Consider the following 16370-nt stretch of genomic DNA (forward strand, 5'->3'; position numbering starts at 1 on the left):
GCTGTTCTCGTTGCACAGTCCCATCAGGAATGACATTTGCCGATTGATTGATTGATTGGACACATATTGACCACGTACCGATGGGCCAAGAGGGGTGGGCGGGCCTGTATTGTCGGCGGTGTGCCCTCGCATGAGGAGGACCAAAATTTCAAGGGCTTAACAAACTTTATGAGCGAGCGAGCGAGCGAGCGAGCGAGCGCGCTGGCTCTTTTTGCAGTCGAGGACGGGATGGGAGCAATATGTGCACACAAAGACAGAAAAAGGGACAGATTTTCTCAAAACATGCCCCCTTCAACAAAGCCAGAGCGTTCCGTTGTTGCTCTCTCTCTGGGAAATTGGGTTAGGGTGAAAGGCTTTGTTGGGTTGTTATGGGCCCCGTGCATAGCAGACGGAGCTGGCGGCGACCGTGACGTCCAATGCCGGCACAACGATAAAAAAGCAAAAAAGCTTTTCAGCCATCGGACGCAATTCGTGCCTGCTAGCGTGGCGGCGCTGATGTTTCGAATGTGGTGAGCCTGGTTGTTTTTGCCAGTCTCGTAACGAATGATGAGTAGTTTGCGTGTGTTTTTGTCCAGCTCCCGCGGCGTCTGTTTAAACGCACCGTGCGCAAGCTTTGAAAAAGGGCTAAGGAAAATACACGAAGGGAGGGGTCAACTACAAACGGTAAGAGCAGAACACCGCCTGCCGCCGGGGTTGTCTTCCTGTCGGGCCATCAGAGCGTGGCATTTAACGTATGGGCGGCAGAGCGGTTGAGAGGGCGAGCCCAGTCGGGGTAGGCGTCCAACTGGAACAAGGCCAGGCCCCACGTGTTGATGGCCAGCGCCACGGAGAGCAGACCCAGGATGTTCATGACAAAGCCAGTTTTCACCTACGGCACGGCGCACAATGAGCAAGTGAGCGAGCGAGCGAGCGAGCGAGCGAGTGGCCTGGCGTGGACAAACCAGGCAAGACGGAGCGACTCTCACCATGTCTTTGACCAGGAGGTGACCAGAGGCGAAGGCGATGGAGTTGGGCGGCGTGGCCACGGGCAGCATGAAAGCGTACGAGCTCCCGACGGTGGCGGGGATCATGAAGTACAGGGGGTTCACGCTCGCATGGAAGGCCTACAAAAAGACGGAAACATTTCAGATGGCCGGCCACATTTGGGAAGGCCCCGTTAGGCTCGGCCCTAATCGCCACCTTTTTCCACTCATTTCGAACCCACTGAGCCACTGAATAACCTGAATGCAGCAACACAATGCGAATGTGGATGGTGGGCAGGCAAGGTACGAAGGAGCCAGATAATGATTGGTGACCACGGACGGGGGTTAATCGCTAACAGAGGACAAACATCACGATGTCTGTTGCGACACACCTCAACAGCCAAAACAGACGCTTGACTTGTCTGTTGTTTCGGCAAATGCTAAGAAACACATTGCCAAGTTTTAGCATTTCAGCCGGAGAATATTCTGCCTCCATTAAAACTCTCGTCCCGGCGTCACAGTCGAGTTGCGCCCGAGATGGGCGGCGAGTCGGAGAGTCACCGCGTGGCGTGTGTCCAGGAAAGCGCCGTATTCACCTGATTAGCACTGCGGGCATGCTAAGGCGCAAGAGAAACAAAGCTGTGGAGTCTGCGAGTCAATTCACACCGACCGCGGTGCGCCGCGCTGCAGTGCGCTGCCGATCCGTATACGCCGCGTACCAATTGTCACGAAGCTGAAGAAAGCCGGGCGGGAAATATTAGTACTATTTAAACGACCCCAAAGGAGCTGAACGGGACACAACGGCACCGCTGAAACATACATAAGACGCACTTTGCCACGGCGGACCAGCCAAAGTCCCGCAAATAACCCAGCGGTCGAACCCAATTCAAGGAAAGGGGAACTTACCAGTTCGGCGATAACGGGCAAAAAGATGATGATGGTGGCCGTGTTGCTGGCAAACTCAGTGAAACACGCCACGAAAGCTGTGATTAGCATCATGGCCGCAGCGGGCGGAACCTGGGCCAAAGGCCGGAGGTGGCCTCCCATCCAGGAGGCCAGTCCGGACTCCTGCCAAAGAGGTCAAAGGTCACGCAGCGGAGGAAGAAGGCCAAATAGCGCCACCGGACGTGAAGGCGCCGTTACCTCACAGGCCTGGGCCATGGCGAAGCCGCCTCCCAGCAACAGAATGATATTCCACGGAACGGCCTCCTGGGCTTTCTTCCACGAAAGGAGAGGAACGTAGGGCGCGTTTGAAGCTGGGGGAGAGGTGAACCAAGGGGACACTCTTTTGTTTGCCTCCTTTCCAGCTGCTTATTTGGCCAGCTGAGCATCACAAAGGGCAGGCGGCCGGCGCACGTGCGCCAGCGTCAATGTGCGCGTTCCATGGCAAAGAGCTTTGAGAGATTATTCAGCCCAACGTATCGTCCCGCCTCCAGACGGCCGAGGCACTTGCGTTCTAATCTAGGTTCTTAACATTCCTCGGCGTATTTACCAAGGAACCTCGGCGGGCCCACGCCATCCCCTTTGACTAGCCTCCCATTTCTTTTGATTTCAAAGGAGGAAATAATCAATTGATCCGAGACCAGGGCTGCCCCAATGCCGTCCGTCCCAGCCACCCGTGTTTGGCTTTGTACTTTAGCGCAGCAGCCAGCCAGGGTGCACTCCACCAAGGCTTCTCCTTGGTGCCGCCTCAAATCACAATGGCATTTGACTGACTAAAGTTTGCCACCACTGACCTTTGGGGTCCAACCACCAGCTAAGAGAAGGTTTCTGCGAGGGGAAGAAAAACAAGACGGACACGATGATCACACCGGTGACGGCGTCCGACACATAGCTGCGGAGAAGGAAACGCAAAGTCACGTAAACCCTTGGGCGCCGCTCGGGCAAACAAACGCCGGGCCAGGCCGGGCCGGGCCGGGCCGGGCTTGGCTTCCTTACCCCTTCTTGAAAAGCGCAGACCAGCCGGTGACAAATTTGGGATCCCTCGTGAACAAGAGAATGGCATAGGCGGTAAAGAAGAAGGAGATGGCCCCCTCGGCAAAACTGCAACAGCGGGAGCAAAGCGTGTTGGAGCCGTTGCCCGCTGATCCGCCCGCCCGCCCGTGTCAATTCAGCTCCAAGACATACATGGGACCTCACTTTAAGGGTCCCAGTTTCCGGTAGTGCTCTTCCACCAGAGCCTGAGCACGGGCCTCTTCTTCGGCTCTCTGCCGCTGCTTGGAGCTGCAAAGAGTTAAGGGCAAACGGAGCAAGCTCAATGGTACGCACTCACGCACGCAGGCACGCGTTGAAAAATGGCAACGCTCGTTTACCGTGCGCGCAGTCCCCCGTGGAGGAACGCGATCCACAGCCATCCCAAAAGCAGGAAGACCAACATGAGTGGGAAGGCAAATGCAAACCAGGAGCCAAAGTTGATGAGATCGCACTCGGGAAAATAGCTGAAGAACATCAAGTGGTGAGTGGCCAGAACACCTTGGACCTGGTGCCGGTGAAATTACTTCTTGAGCTGTCCAATCAGGATGAGGTTGGGCGCGGTTCCCGTCAGCGTGGCCGTTCCACCGATACTGGCGGCGTAAGGAATGCACACCAGAAAGCCTTTCCACACGCTTATCTGATACTCCGACTCGGAGCGGATCTCCTCGGCTGTCCTGGCGTCGTTCTCCTCCACGGCCGCGCCCGAACTTGTGGAGACACAATGGTGAGTCGACCGGGAGGGATGATTTACCTGAGCGCAACGCGGCTGCCGCTCGCTGGCAATTGCTGCGCAAACGCCCCGAGCGTGCCGAAAGAGCGAGCGAGGGGCTCATCATTGTTTCACGCTCCGTACTTTTCCCCCCAATCTGAATGTTACATAGACGCAGGACGCGCTTCTTACCCCTCGAGTGACAATTTTTGCTTCTCTGAGGCCACCGAGGGCAGAGAACACATCTTAATGGACGGACCTGAAAGAGAGCAGAGATGGCGGCATCAGCGGGAGGCAACCCAGGCACACTCATCGTGACGATCGGTCGCCGCTTCGACACCAACTGTGTCAGAGCGCGTCCAAAGCGGAGCCAGTCGCCGCCAAAACAACAAGGTTGCGCTGAGGACATGCGTCTCCCTGAAGCAACACGGGAATCGGTAACGTATTTTAAAGGAGAAGCTCTGGAGCCGCGGGACCGACCAAAGCAAATTGACTTTCGAGAGAGCCCAGGAAAACGGTGGTCGCCCGTGTGCGCACGTTTGCGTTCCAGAACGCAAGGACTTGTCTGCTAGCTCTCAACTTGAAAACTTCCGTCCTAGCACACACGCATGTTCAGTCAGGCGACACACACCGCGGGCCACGTCGCGCTCGCAATCCTCTGGCGCGTGCGGTGTGCATTTCCGCTTCAGGGTCTCCAGATCCCCGAAGAGCGTCTCCAGGATGGCGTTGGCGATGGGGAGCATCATGGCCGTGGTGGCCGTGTTGCTCAGCCACATGGACAGGAAGGACGAGGTGGTCATCATGCCCAGTATCAGCCTGCAAGGGAAGGGAAGGCAAGGGAAGGGAAGGCAAGGGAGAGGACGGCGTGAGCAGCAATGCAAAGCGCTAAAAAGGCCGCGTCGGCGGCGGCCGAGCGTCGAGCCGTCATCGGTGGAGCCAAACTCGGACTCAGGCCCACGACCGGGATTGACTTTACTACGCGGAAGGCACGCGTTCCTTACGACAGAAGAATGGCGCTGTGTTAACTCAACAGAATGAAAGCGGTCTCTGGAGGGAAGATTATTTTTTTTTTTGCCCTCCCCCAACGCTTCTTGCTTGTTGCGCACATTGCTGGCTGGGCCCGATTTTTCTCTGCAGCATTTGGCCGGGACCGCCTTTCTCTGCCTCTCTTGAGCCAAGGCAGCCCACCAAAGAAAAATGTCTGTCCCAAAGTGTCTCAAAGGATAGACCTGGGCCCCTTTCTGAATTTACCCTTCGCAATCTCCAAAGGCGCACTTGTGGCTCGGGGCTAAATACGTGGAAGTGGGAGGCGGCCGGCGCCGGTTCCTAAATTCTCTCACCAGGCTGGTTTGACCCCCACGACGGTGAGGACCTTCAGGGCTATTCTGCGATGGAGGCCCCACTCCTCAATGGAGGACGCCAGCACCAGGCCACTTAAGAAGAGGAAGTTGGTTTCCAGGAAGTACTGAGGGCAGAGTTTTTGCGACGGGATGATGCCCAGCGTGGGAAAGAGGCAGATGGGTAGCATGGCGGTGACGGCCAGCGGGAGGGCCTCCGAGCACCAAAACGTGGCCATCAGCACCACCACATAAAGACATCTTCCTTCCTAAACACCACAAGACCACACAAGTCAACTGGCCGTGCGGGAAAATGTGCATTCACGAGAAGCAAAGGTCAACAGTTTGGAAGCAGGCCAAAAAAAGTAGTGGTATACGCACTGCTCCCTCGCTCGCTTGACCACTTACTCGGTCACTCACTCGGTCACTCACTCGGTCACTCACTCACTCACTCACTCGGTCACTCACTCACTCACTCACTCACTCACTCACTCACTCACTCACTCACTCACTCACTCACTCACTCACTCACTCACTCACTCACTCACTCACTCACTCACTCACTCACCTTTTCTGGCAAGGTCACAAGTAAAGGCGAAAAAAGCAGCGGCGTAATGAAGAGCACCAGCACTTTGTGAACGCACCACAACTTCTTAGCCACAACAGACATTTTTGCCTTCTGGCGTCAAAGTTTGCTCCCAAGTGGCAGAGAGCGAGCTGACGGGCGGCCCTTTAAAGCCTCTGCAAGCCCGCGGAGAAGATTAACCACCCTCTCGGCCACAGGTTAACGTGTCGTACGCAGGTGTCAAATAGTTAAGCGGGATGCTGGGATTTCCCAAAGCAGGCCCCTCCCACTTTCAACTAGGGGAGGGGGGGGGGCGTGCATGCTGAATCTTTGGAGCCCCTGACCTGCAAAAAGAGTCATGTCATGCCGAGAGAGCAGCTGTGGCCTGAAATTCTCCAACAACCAAATAGTTGATGGACCATAATAAACCGATTGCAGCTGCACCTGCTGTGCACAATTGGCCACTGGGAGGCAGTACAATGCAGTCATGCACGCCACGCCACGCGCGCACGCACACACACACACACACACACACACACACACACACACACACACACACACACACACACACACACACACACACACACTCACACACACAGACACACACACACAGACACACACACACACACAGACACAGACACAGACACAGACACAGACACACACACACACACACACACACACACACACACACACACACACACACACACACACACACACAACTGCTCAAAAGCAACATGTGTTTGTAAAGTCAGTCTGCCTGTGAGCTTTGCTATATACTGTGTCTGTGTCACTTCAAGTGTCCAAAGATGGGCACGTAGACGCTATTTGCTAATCCGCGTTTTTTTGCGTATTGGTTTGGCACTGAGCAAAGGATTTTCTTTTTCCCAAGGCAAAAATACATAGGAGCGAGTTTTGAGTAAACGGCGTGCAATTCACGCTCGTCGTGTTGATTTTGGCAACAAACTGCAGCCTGCGGTTGCAATTTAGAGTTCAGACTTTCATTTTTCAAAAATGGCCTGGCCCACCAACTGCTGCGACTCCAAAGCAGCCCAAAGCTCCAACACTTGACCTTTTCAAATAGAGCGGGACGAGAGGGCGTCACTTGCGGCGAATCGGAGGGAAGCGGCGACAAACCTAAGACCCTCTGTCGGACTTTACTCGTCCTTCTTTGCACACAAGAGCGCAAGCAGCCGCACGTTTTACACGCAATGTCGAAGATCGGCGACCTTTTTGATAGGCGGAGCTAATTCTAGGAAACGGATTCACGCGTCACGATAAAGCCTTTCTTTGTGATGAAGGGCTGTATAAATAAATGAAAAAGTCACCAGAACGTGGCATGATAGGCAATGGGCAACAATTTATGTGGACAAATCTGCCTCACTTTCCCAACTTTCAATTGGACAACATTGGTGGAAAATCCCAACGTCCCAATCAGGTCCTGGCGGTGCCCACGTCTCTGCTCCGGGAGATCACGCACGGCGAGCTCCAAAGACCTGCGCAATGAGGGGGCGACAAAAGGCCAAAATCAGCACACGGACGACAGTGCCGAGCACGTGGTGGCTACAGCGGCAGCAGACGGCGGCAGCAGACAAGCATTTTCAGCAACTACATGTACAAAAAGAGCAAATGTAGTGCGAGGCTCAATTGGGACTTTCTTTACCCCGATGCTTATGCAGGGCACGAACGCTTTGACCGAGGCAACCGCCAAGCAGCCCAGAGCGGTCCACGTGACCGGCAGCGGCAGCGCATCCTCATGTCGACTGGCGTTGAGTGCGCTCGTCGGCGCCATGGCCGCCGTGGCCGCCGTGGCCGCCGTGGCCGCCGTGGCCGCCGTGGCCGCCGTGGTCCCGCAATCTTAAGTCAGGTGGAGAAAAGGGCAACAAAAGAGGTATGGTTTGCAAGAATCTCTCTCTCAATGTGATGTCACGTGCACAGTGCGGGTCGGGGAGCACACCGTTACATACCTTGAACCCAAAGGTCGACGGTGCAGTCTTTGCTTTTACCGCCTACCTTTGCGGTGATAGCGCACTTGTAGGTACCAGAGTCCCTGGGCGTGACGGCGGGCAGGTGCAGACTGTGGTTCTTCCCGAAGGTGGCCCGCTCAGAAGGGTTGGCCTTGGTCTGGCGCCGGCTCCCGTCCACCTTGATGATAAAAGTCCTTTCCTGCCCACTCATCTGTTTGTTTGGAGAAGCGCCGGCGCATCATAGGTCACGTTGCCGGAGGCTGAAAAGCTTCACTAACCTTAGTTTTACTATGTTGATTTTGTTTTTGCTTGTCAATTATTTGACTGGTTCTTTTATCACAAACAAGATATTTAGGTTGCATTACCTGACATGTTTCGGCTTGTACTTCCGCCTTCATAAGAGTGTTCAAAGACAAAACATGTCAGGTAATGCAACCTAAATATCTTGTTTGTGATAAAAGAATCAGGAAAATAAATTACTCCACTAACCTTGTACCAAGACAGGAAGAGGAAATCGGCGCCCTCCCCACACAGACAGCTCAAGCTGACGTCTTTGCGGCACTCGACGTCGTCGTTGGCCTGACTGCGGGCGACGCAACACGCGGCCGCCACCTGCTCGCAAGGCACACGGCCGGCTCGGCTCAGCTCAGCCGTTCGGTTCCAAACGCTGATTTCCAAATGACCTCGGGCTCACCTTCACCAACAGCGACAGCCGGCTCATGATTTTAGTCTTCCTCTGAGGGAGAGATCTGACGCGGCGGCGGCGGCGGCGACAACTTGTGGAGCTGAAAAAATGCAGCTTCCTGGAACAGAAGCTGGTGGGCTGGTGGGTGGGCGGGTGACGCTCTCGTGCAGGGGTGTCATTTTTTCAATTCCTTCAGGGGGCCATTATGACTGTTTGTGAACGTCTAAGAGTACAGTATATAGAGCAGGGGCGCCCAGGTCGAGCTGCTCTCTATCCAACCTGCTGCTCGTCAGCAACAATGGTGATGATTTGAATCAGGAGCCAGGGGTTATGCAGCACGACTGAGATAAAAAAAACACTCGCCCGCAACATCTCTATTAGTGAAGGCAGTTTGTCATTCTAGTATTGAGTCCATGCAGGACTGCAACCCAAATACAATTAGGCCGTGGGCCGGAGTTTGACAGCCCCGCTCGAGGTCAACATCAGCGACTCCTGAATGCACGTGCACTATCGTGCCAAAGTTTGGGCCCACTTAAAAATGTCCTTATTTTCAAAATAAAATTAAATGGCTGTTTTATTCCATGCATGATGGACTAGGACGTATAGCTGCTTCCCGGCTATGTGCCTCGAACATTTTGCACAACGTAAAATGAGAACGGGAAGTTGATCAAATGCAGAGGGCCACTCGGGGTGATCCTTTTGTATTCGTGAGCTCCTTGGATTTAGAACAAAGTGGTCAAATGAATGATTTCTCTTTGAATTTGTACTCCCAAGTGGGCACCGTTAGGAGAGTGGGACATTTACAAACACGCTTGCGCACATACAGCCAATCGCGCGCGCGCGCGCGCACAGATATCCTGTTTTCAATCCCAGGGAACTCCCCATTGTGCCTCCTCAAGCATATCATTTGTAGGTGTCACTCTTGTTGACAAAAGAGGTCAATACCTGGTTATTAATAGCTATGGGGCTTCGTGGAGAAGAAAAAAAGAACGAAACGCTCCTTCCGCATAAACCGATACCTCCTCGTGCAGCAGGAGCAGCCGCAGCAGCAGGAGCAGCCGCAGCAGCAGGAGCAGCCGCAGCAGCAGGAGCAGCCGCAGCAGCGGCCGCAGCCGCAGCAGCAGCAGCTGCAGCCGGCCGGCGGCGCAATGCTGCAAAAACGTTTCTGAAAAGCGTGAGTGGAAATGAGCAGTTATTGGCCACTTCCTCCTTGAAGATTTGTGTCGAGTAATCAAACATCACCACCGCTTTGCTCCACCTACATGGAGCTCACAAAGTAAACATTTTCATCTTCTGGCAACAGAAAGGGGGCCACTAAATAGCAACAAACGAGACCAGGGAACGAGGAACGCCTTGTCAAGGCGCAAGTGGGCCCATTGCAAAATGCAAAGGACGGGGCTAAGGACAATACTTCTGCGAGACAAGGAAAACGGAACACTGTCAAAAGGAACAGGAAAAAAAAAAACAGGCCAAGTCCAAATAATAAGGAACAAACTCAGAAGATGACATCAAACCTGTGGTGCTTGAGTCTCGCAAGCCTTATTGAGTGATAGTGGAAATCCGGGCCAGCGCGCATGCGCGTGCGTGTTGGGTCACAGCCGCGCTGGAAATGTGCCGCGCGCGCTCAGAGCTGGTTAGCCAGTTCGCGCAAGTCTCCCCCACCTGCGTGTTTCTGTCAGTGAGCTTGTTGGGCGCACGCTCTCAAGCCTCTGATTGAGGAAATCCGCTGACTGTTTGCTCCGCACGCTGACATGAAACACCCAAATGGCCCCCGCTTTCCCATGAAGGCTGCCTGCAAATGTTTACGGATGACGGATTTATGGCCCTATGATGGAGCGAGCGAGCGAGCGAGCGCACAAGTGTAACGGCGGCACCCAGCGCTTCCTAAATCCCACGATGCATGGCGGGCGATTTGCCTAACGCTCACGAGTCAGAAAAAAACAAAGGAAATGCCGCTCAAAAACACCCACTTCTTCTTTCGGTAGCTTTTGCTTCATTGGATGGCGGAAAAAAAATCCAATTGCTTGATGGTCTGCTCAAGAACAAAACGCTCGTGCTCATCTGTATTGTTCTGTAATTTCATCTGTGGGATTTCCTGTGAGCAGCAGAGCCTGCCTCGCCGCCCCGCCCCCCCCCCCCCCCCGTCCCCCACCCATCCGATCGGCTCACCGTCCGTCATCCGCCCGCCGCTGTCAGAGGGCGCTGCCAAATTCTTTGCCGCGTGAAAACAATTGTCGCCGAACGTCTGAGGAGACAGCTCTGGGCGGGGGCAGCTCGGCCCCCCCTCTCGCATCTTACGAGGCTGACTTAACAGTCTCTGTTCACAGAAGAAACATAAGAAACAATGCCCGACGAGACATTGCGTACGGGCCTGTCGGACGAGACATTGGTCGAGACATTGGTCGAGACATTGGTCGAGACATTGGTCGAGACATTGGTCGAGACATTGGTCGAGACATTGGTCGGCACTTGCCGTTACGTCGCCCGTGATCTTAGTTGGAAAGAGAACACAAGGGAGGAGGAGGAAAAAGGTTGGGTGTCAACCTACTCGCTTTGAAGGAGGGTCCTTTGAGTCCACAACAAAAACGGAGCACAAACAGCATACAATTGAGGACAAGTAGAACAGGCCTCAAGACCAAACGGGGACAAATTTGGCGAAGAGTCCTCCAGGTAGAAGGATGAAATTTGCAGACATTTGTTGCCTATTGTTTTCTGAACAAATAGGCATGTAGCAAGCAATCGTTCACGGGTCGTGACTGTCAGGGCGGGCCTGAGCTCTGAACGGCAACTCGTCTCGTTTTGGCCTCTTCCGCTGCCATCTGCTGCTCCGTCGCACTGGCAGTGTATGCACATTTGATCTTGAAATGTGGAAGAGAGAAAGCGCGCAGTGACATAAGGATCGAATGAAAGACACATTTCTGGAAAAGGCCTTTGTTAAAGCTGAGCATTGCAAAATGCGCCCAGAGGATGCCGCCGCCAATGAAAAGTTGAAAAGCCCACGAGGAGGCCTTTTACGTGGTGACGCAAAATCAGTGAGAAGTAAAAGCAGCAGAGAACCAGCCAGAAAGCATTGCAAAGCAATTTCATCCTCTACCCGACAGTAACGTACACCATACACGGACACAAACTATCACGGCGGCTCGGGGAGGAGACGGCGCTCGGTCCACACAGACGATCACTTGTTGGCGGAGGCCCCGCCCCGAACGGACTCGGGGGAAAGCTGCGAATCTGGGATCAGGTCAAGACAGGCGCTGACCCAAAAAGCGGAGAGGTGCTTTTCAATGACATCTTCTATTTTGACAAAGATGTGGGTCCAACTCGTCACCATTTTGCCACGTCCAAACGGGTCGTTCAAAAACATGGCGAGGCGACACTCGATTGCCACAGCAACATTCAGGTCGCAGCAAACTCGGCATGACGCAAAGCGATGCAATTTGAGCGTCATTTGCTTGGGCTGCGGAAACGGGCTTTCGCTTTTGACCTCTCACCCCGGAGCTCCCCACGGCAGTGATTTATCCCTTCGGCATACCGACAGCTGCGTTTGGCTGTCCGACCGGAATGCGAGCCGCTATTTGCCGTGACTAATCCGTAGCAGACTTCAAAGGAGAAGAAAAAAAAAACCTGGGAGATTGAGAAGAAAAGAAAATAACCACCCAAAGGCTAATGACAGCGGAAACTTCACACCAACTCTGCTTCTCGCTCGCTTGGTAAACGGCAGCTCAGTGGCAAGCCTGCCTGCTGGCTGTGAGATCATTAGTTGTCAAAAACAACAACAACACGCACACGCACACATACACAGATTGAAGTCATTATTCGCGGTTGCCTCGTCATGTCACGTCACGCGGCCTGTGCACGAGCGCTGCAGTCGAAGGACGGCTAACAGTGCCAACGGGACCGCTGCTCGGCTCAGACGGAGGCGGGATTTTGACGTTTTGACCCCCCTCCCCGCCATTCCACGTCGTTCAGCTATCTTCCTGTGGCCTTTTCTGAATTGAAAAAGTCGACAACAGCGTGCACTGGAATGAAATGTGCACGCCGCTCTGCATTTTGCCCTTTAGAAAGCATCAACTCTAAGCCAGGGATGAGGCATCACGCTTAGGCAGACATGCACGAGCTCCGTCCTCGGCCAGTGCTGCGCGATAAAATCTCAGTCCGTTTGTCATCAAATCAACTTTATGGCAATTTGTTTGCAAACAAAGAAGGACAAACATTCACAAGTCTCAGACAAATGTCCTGCATCCTCAGGGGCCTCTTTTTACAAGCATAAATACTCTGGTGTGGGGCTGTACGTGCGTGCGTCCGTGCCTAGTGCAGCTCTAACTCTTCCCTGAGAAAGTCTCTTGAGGGTTTTCAGGTGGCCAATCCTTCCGTGCCGCCACTTCCTTCACTCAGCGTCTGCGTCGCGGTGGGCCCAGTCTGCACATCTTTAAAGACTCGCCGCCCTCCTTGGGTGGAGAAGAAACACCTTGAGTTGAGCCTATACTACGTAATAGTATTAGGAAAACGCAACTTATTTGATATCCCATAAGAATATCTAAAAGGAACAGGGAGTTCATGCAAAAGTGCAATCATGTCATCCTCATGATTGAGCATTGAAGATGTTCTCATTTCTTCTCCTTTATGTTTGCATCATAGGAAAAGAGCAATTCTACATCAGCATAAGCACGTGTGCGTGTGTCTACTTAGAATCGCTTTTCTTTTTTATGAAACTTTCAAAGTCCAATTTGAGAAAAATTCTCCTCGCTACCCAAATTGGCGGGCTGGCTTTCATTCAATTCATCTGCTCGAGCGGCATGCCCAAGTTGGTTACCCTTACCCCTTTCCTCTGGTTGCTCAAGCAGAAAGTGCAGATGGTCCTGGGCTGCTTGCTTGCCTTGTCTCCAGCCTGCGCGTGGAGCGCGTCGAAGCACGGCTGCCCATCGGCGCAGCTGTCCCCCCCGACATGAAGCACGTTGGCCAAGTGGGAAATGTAGCTGGAGGCCAGGCGTAGCGTCTCGATTTTGGACAGCTTCCTGTCCACCGGCTCGGTGGGGATGAGGGTCCTGAGGGCCGTGAAAGCGCTGTTGACGCTCTGTGTCCGGCCGCGCTCCCTGGCGTTGGCCGCGCTGCGCTGCTGCTGCTGCTGCTGCTGCTGCTTCACGACCATCGCGCCCCCCGCTTTGCGCGCAGTTCTCGCTCGTTTGTCGCCGTAGTGCCGCTCGGAGGAGCTGTCGTCGCTCTCGCTGCAGCGGTCGTCGTCCTCTGACGCGACGCTCAGGTCGGAATAGAAGCGCACGGCCACCGGACGCAGCATGGCAAACGCCATCGCTCGACTTGGTCCCGGCTACTCCCCCTCTGCTGCAGCAGCAGCGGCGGCGGCACTAGGCGCGCGTCACCCAACTCGCGTGCAGCGGCGGTGGCGGCGGGATCGACATCGCTGCACGTGCAAGGAAGCTTCCTTGAAATGTTCCGACCGCACCTGCGTGAGCTGGGCTAGAGGGCGTCGTGGATACTGAAAGCGCGATACTCTGACATCACAAGCGCGCTCTCACGCGCGCGCGTACGCACGCACGCACGCACGCACGCACGCACGCACGCACGCACCCTCCACTATAGCAAAACAACTGCCACCCTATAACTACAGCCTGTATAAAAACACAGAAGTAAAAGTTGAGGTACCCATTCAACTCATTGGAAGCAAAGGTCACAACTGCTTTCTTGTGGCTAATTTGTGACTACTGTATGACGTAGCTGTACGCAGAGCCGGTTCAGACCTCCAGGGGGCCTTAGGCGAAAATATGTTCATGGGAGGGCTGACGTTGCCTTGCTTACCTGACTCCTGTTGTCTTTGCACATTGACGTGACGACACCTCTTTCTTTTTTCATGACCTGATTTCAAATGCTACGACATCTTTGCGGCTACGAGTCTACTCTTCGACGACACGCTGCTGCGAGCCATACGGCGCTACTAGTCGAGACAAGTTACAACACGTGACAGTATGATGACGTCACGCGAGGCCTCACGCTAAGGGCACTATTGGGCGCGCTGGCCGCCGGTACTGGCTGTACGGTTGGGTGAGCTCCCAAAAGGCCGGCGCTCAAGACAGTGGACAGGAGCAGTATAGGCTTGCATTTTATTGATAAGACTTGCAGGCCACTGACAAAAACAGAATGCTTGATATTCAGTTTATTGACTTGGGGCAGATACGCTCCATTTTGTCATACCCAGACGACCAAGTTGGTCATTGGATTGAGCCACAAATGAGCATTTTGTGCAAATCATTTTGTGTCCACAAATGAGTATATTGTGGCCATGGGCGAAAGTGGTCCATGGTTATAAATGTGCAAAAAAACCCAAAGTGAATGATTCCTTCACCGCCATGGACTTCTCCATCTCTCGACGACTGTTTTACCAAGACGCGCACGCGGGAGGGATTTCGTCCAGCTTGTCTGTGAAACTTGGGTCTGCAAAGCGCTGAAATGACAAAGGGGTCGGTGGTCCCAGGCGTCGCAGCGCTTTAGACGAGTACAGCGTTTGAGTTGAACGGGTGCAATGTTTTGCTGGTTTCTATCTCATGCCGGCGTTGCGTGACAAAAGGCCTCAGAAGAGTCAGTTACTTTCAGACAGCCACGGGAAGGACATCTGCTGGCGTGAGGGAAGGTGTCGTGTCCTTTTGGCTTTGTCTCCCTTGGAATGGCCACAACGGGCGATCATCTAGCGTGGTGACATACGGGAAAGTCCTCCTCTGCGTCATAACAAAGCGCAAGCGTTGTGACGAAAAGCTACCTGCCCTGCCCTGCCCTGCCCTGCCCTGCCCTGCCCTGCCCTGCCCTGCCCTGCCCTGCCCTGCCCTGCCCTGCCCTGCCCTGCCTGCTCTCCATGCCAGGACCGGAGTGTCAGGCTTGGCTCCAAAGCACAATCGGCCCAAAGCGAACGAGACGGCACAGCGAGTCCCCGTGACGTCATCAAACGCATATACGCTTTGAGAGCTGAATCCTTCCCAAGTCGCCAAACGTTACACTGATGTGCGTGCGTGCGTGCGTGCGATGCTACATTCATGTGCACCATTGAAAATTGCCAACTCTTACACTCCCCTTTCAGAACCAAAACATGGCACTGGGTTCTTTTTCATGTGAATGGGTGCTCGCTAGTAAAAAAGTGCCATCTGTCGTCCCCATCCCTAGCTAACTTAAAAAAAGACTAGAACATTTGACACACAGCTAGGCTACAATCTGGAGTAGAAGTTGTGGAATTGGAAGGAATTGAGATCTGGTTTCTTCTTCCTTCTTTCCTTTTCATGTCTGGCTTATTCCCACTGGCTTGCAGGGTGAAAAAAAACGTGGTAAAATTCTGATGAAAACAAAGCTCGTGAGCAAAAGCAACATGACGGCAACCGAGACAATGAAGCCACAACGGAAACTGGGAAGGAACTAAGTACGACTCAACAATTAAAGAGCACAACGGGTTGCACGGAGCTGATTGGCTGAGACCAGGCTTCGGGGAACCCAAAACCGATCATGGCAGATTGCATTCCCGACAAATAGGAGCAGACTTGCAGATTGTGCTATTATTTTTATTAAGGTTATCATTGCTATTGTTGTTGTCATAAATTGTAGCAGAACAAGAGAAACCAAAACACCCCTCAACAATCATGGCTTAAGTTTGTTCAGAGAGAGGGGGGGTGGGGGATGTAGAGAGAGGGAGAGAAAGAGGGGGGGGGGAGAGTGAGTGAGAGAGAGAGAGAGAGAGAGACAGAGAGAGAGAGACAGAGAGAGAGACAGAGAGAGAGAGAGGGACAGAGAGAGAGAGAGAGAGAGAGAGAGAGAGAGAGAGAAATCTTGATCTTTTTTTGAGGGCCATATGGAAGGTTTCAAGCAGCCAACCATATGTCGAAGGCTTTTGTCATGGAAATCATATTTATTTGGCACTTCTCTTTGCACAGCAGAGCTGGACACATAAAAAAGTGAAACAGAGCATGATCAATTGTTTGACAATACACTGAAGTGTTGCTGCCTTGTCCTGAACAAATAGATTGGAAAGCAAGACACTCCCTGATTCACGTGGCCACCCGGACGGACTGTGATTGCCAACTGTTTTGTTTTGACCCCAAAATAAGACAGCATGGCTGGAAAAGGGCAATTCAATGTCCACATGCATATTATTGCTGTGATGTATTTACAATTCTATGTACACA

At 53.4% G+C, this 16370-nt stretch overlaps 3 protein-coding genes across 4 annotated transcripts; all 3 read right to left on the reverse strand.

Moving 5' to 3' along the window:
• Positions 1-15: 15 nt before the first annotated feature.
• slc13a3 (solute carrier family 13 member 3) lies at positions 16-5679 on the reverse strand. 2 transcript variants are annotated; one of them, XM_085912526.1, is made up of 13 exons: positions 5551-5679; positions 4986-5251; positions 4277-4461; positions 3838-3904; positions 3461-3643; positions 3275-3400; positions 3102-3215; positions 2901-3005; positions 2699-2796; positions 2106-2218; positions 1869-2030; positions 966-1103; positions 16-868 (listed from the first exon to the last, which is right to left on the reverse strand). In XM_085912526.1, exons 1-13 carry the CDS (start codon positions 5650-5652, stop codon positions 713-715), a joined length of 1815 nt encoding a protein of 604 aa, XP_085768652.1. In that variant the 5' UTR covers positions 5653-5679; the 3' UTR covers positions 16-712. The 2 variants fall into 2 exon arrangements, with proteins under 2 accessions (XP_085768652.1, XP_085768645.1); XM_085912519.1 differs by having other exon boundaries at positions 3102-3185; positions 5551-5652.
• A 1207-nt stretch (positions 5680-6886) lies between these two features.
• LOC147063107 (uncharacterized) lies at positions 6887-9140 on the reverse strand. The gene is made up of 5 exons (XM_085912539.1): positions 8206-9140; positions 8001-8123; positions 7512-7722; positions 7208-7401; positions 6887-7040 (listed from the first exon to the last, which is right to left on the reverse strand). Exons 1-5 carry the CDS (start codon positions 8230-8232, stop codon positions 7017-7019), a joined length of 579 nt encoding a protein of 192 aa, XP_085768665.1. The 5' UTR covers positions 8233-9140; the 3' UTR covers positions 6887-7016.
• A 3223-nt stretch (positions 9141-12363) lies between these two features.
• Positions 12364-13910, reverse strand: tcf15 (transcription factor 15). Its single transcript, XM_085918625.1, has 2 exons — positions 13013-13910; positions 12364-12641 (listed from the first exon to the last, which is right to left on the reverse strand). Exons 1-2 carry the CDS (start codon positions 13499-13501, stop codon positions 12585-12587), a joined length of 546 nt encoding a protein of 181 aa, XP_085774751.1. The 5' UTR covers positions 13502-13910; the 3' UTR covers positions 12364-12584.
• Positions 13911-16370: the final 2460 nt, after the last annotated feature.

Source organism: Syngnathus leptorhynchus, chromosome 1, assembly GCF_054491065.1.
Source record: "Syngnathus leptorhynchus isolate UIUO chromosome 1, UIUO_Slep, whole genome shotgun sequence".
Classification (NCBI taxonomy): domain Eukaryota; kingdom Metazoa; phylum Chordata; class Actinopteri; order Syngnathiformes; family Syngnathidae; genus Syngnathus; species Syngnathus leptorhynchus.

Excerpts from the sequence above, each read along its gene's own strand:
- slc13a3 (XM_085912526.1), bottom strand. The coding sequence starts at position 5,652 with ATGTCTGTTGTGGCTAAGAAGTTGTGGTGCGTTCACAAAGTGCTGGTG. Across the intron at positions 3,401-3,460 it reads CTGATTGGACAGCTCAAGAA|CTATTTTCCCGAGTGCGATC; the intron begins GTAATTTCACCG and ends GATGTTCTTCAG. Across the intron at positions 2,797-2,900 it reads TCTGCGCTTTTCAAGAAGGG|CTATGTGTCGGACGCCGTCA; the intron begins GTAAGGAAGCCA and ends CCTTCTCCGCAG.
- tcf15 (XM_085918625.1), bottom strand. The coding sequence starts at position 13,501 with ATGGCGTTTGCCATGCTGCGTCCGGTGGCCGTGCGCTTCTATTCCGAC. Across the intron at positions 12,642-13,012 it reads TGAGCAACCAGAGGAAAGGG|GAGGGCGGCGAGTCTTTAAA; the intron begins GTAAGGGTAACC and ends TCTCCACCCAAG.
- LOC147063107 (XM_085912539.1), bottom strand. The coding sequence starts at position 8,232 with ATGAGCCGGCTGTCGCTGTTGGTGAAG. Across the intron at positions 7,723-8,000 it reads TCTTCCTGTCTTGGTACAAG|ATGAGTGGGCAGGAAAGGAC; the intron begins GTTAGTGGAGTA and ends CCAAACAAACAG. Across the intron at positions 7,041-7,207 it reads TGCCCTGCATAAGCATCGGG|GTCTTTGGAGCTCGCCGTGC; the intron begins GTAAAGAAAGTC and ends CTCATTGCGCAG.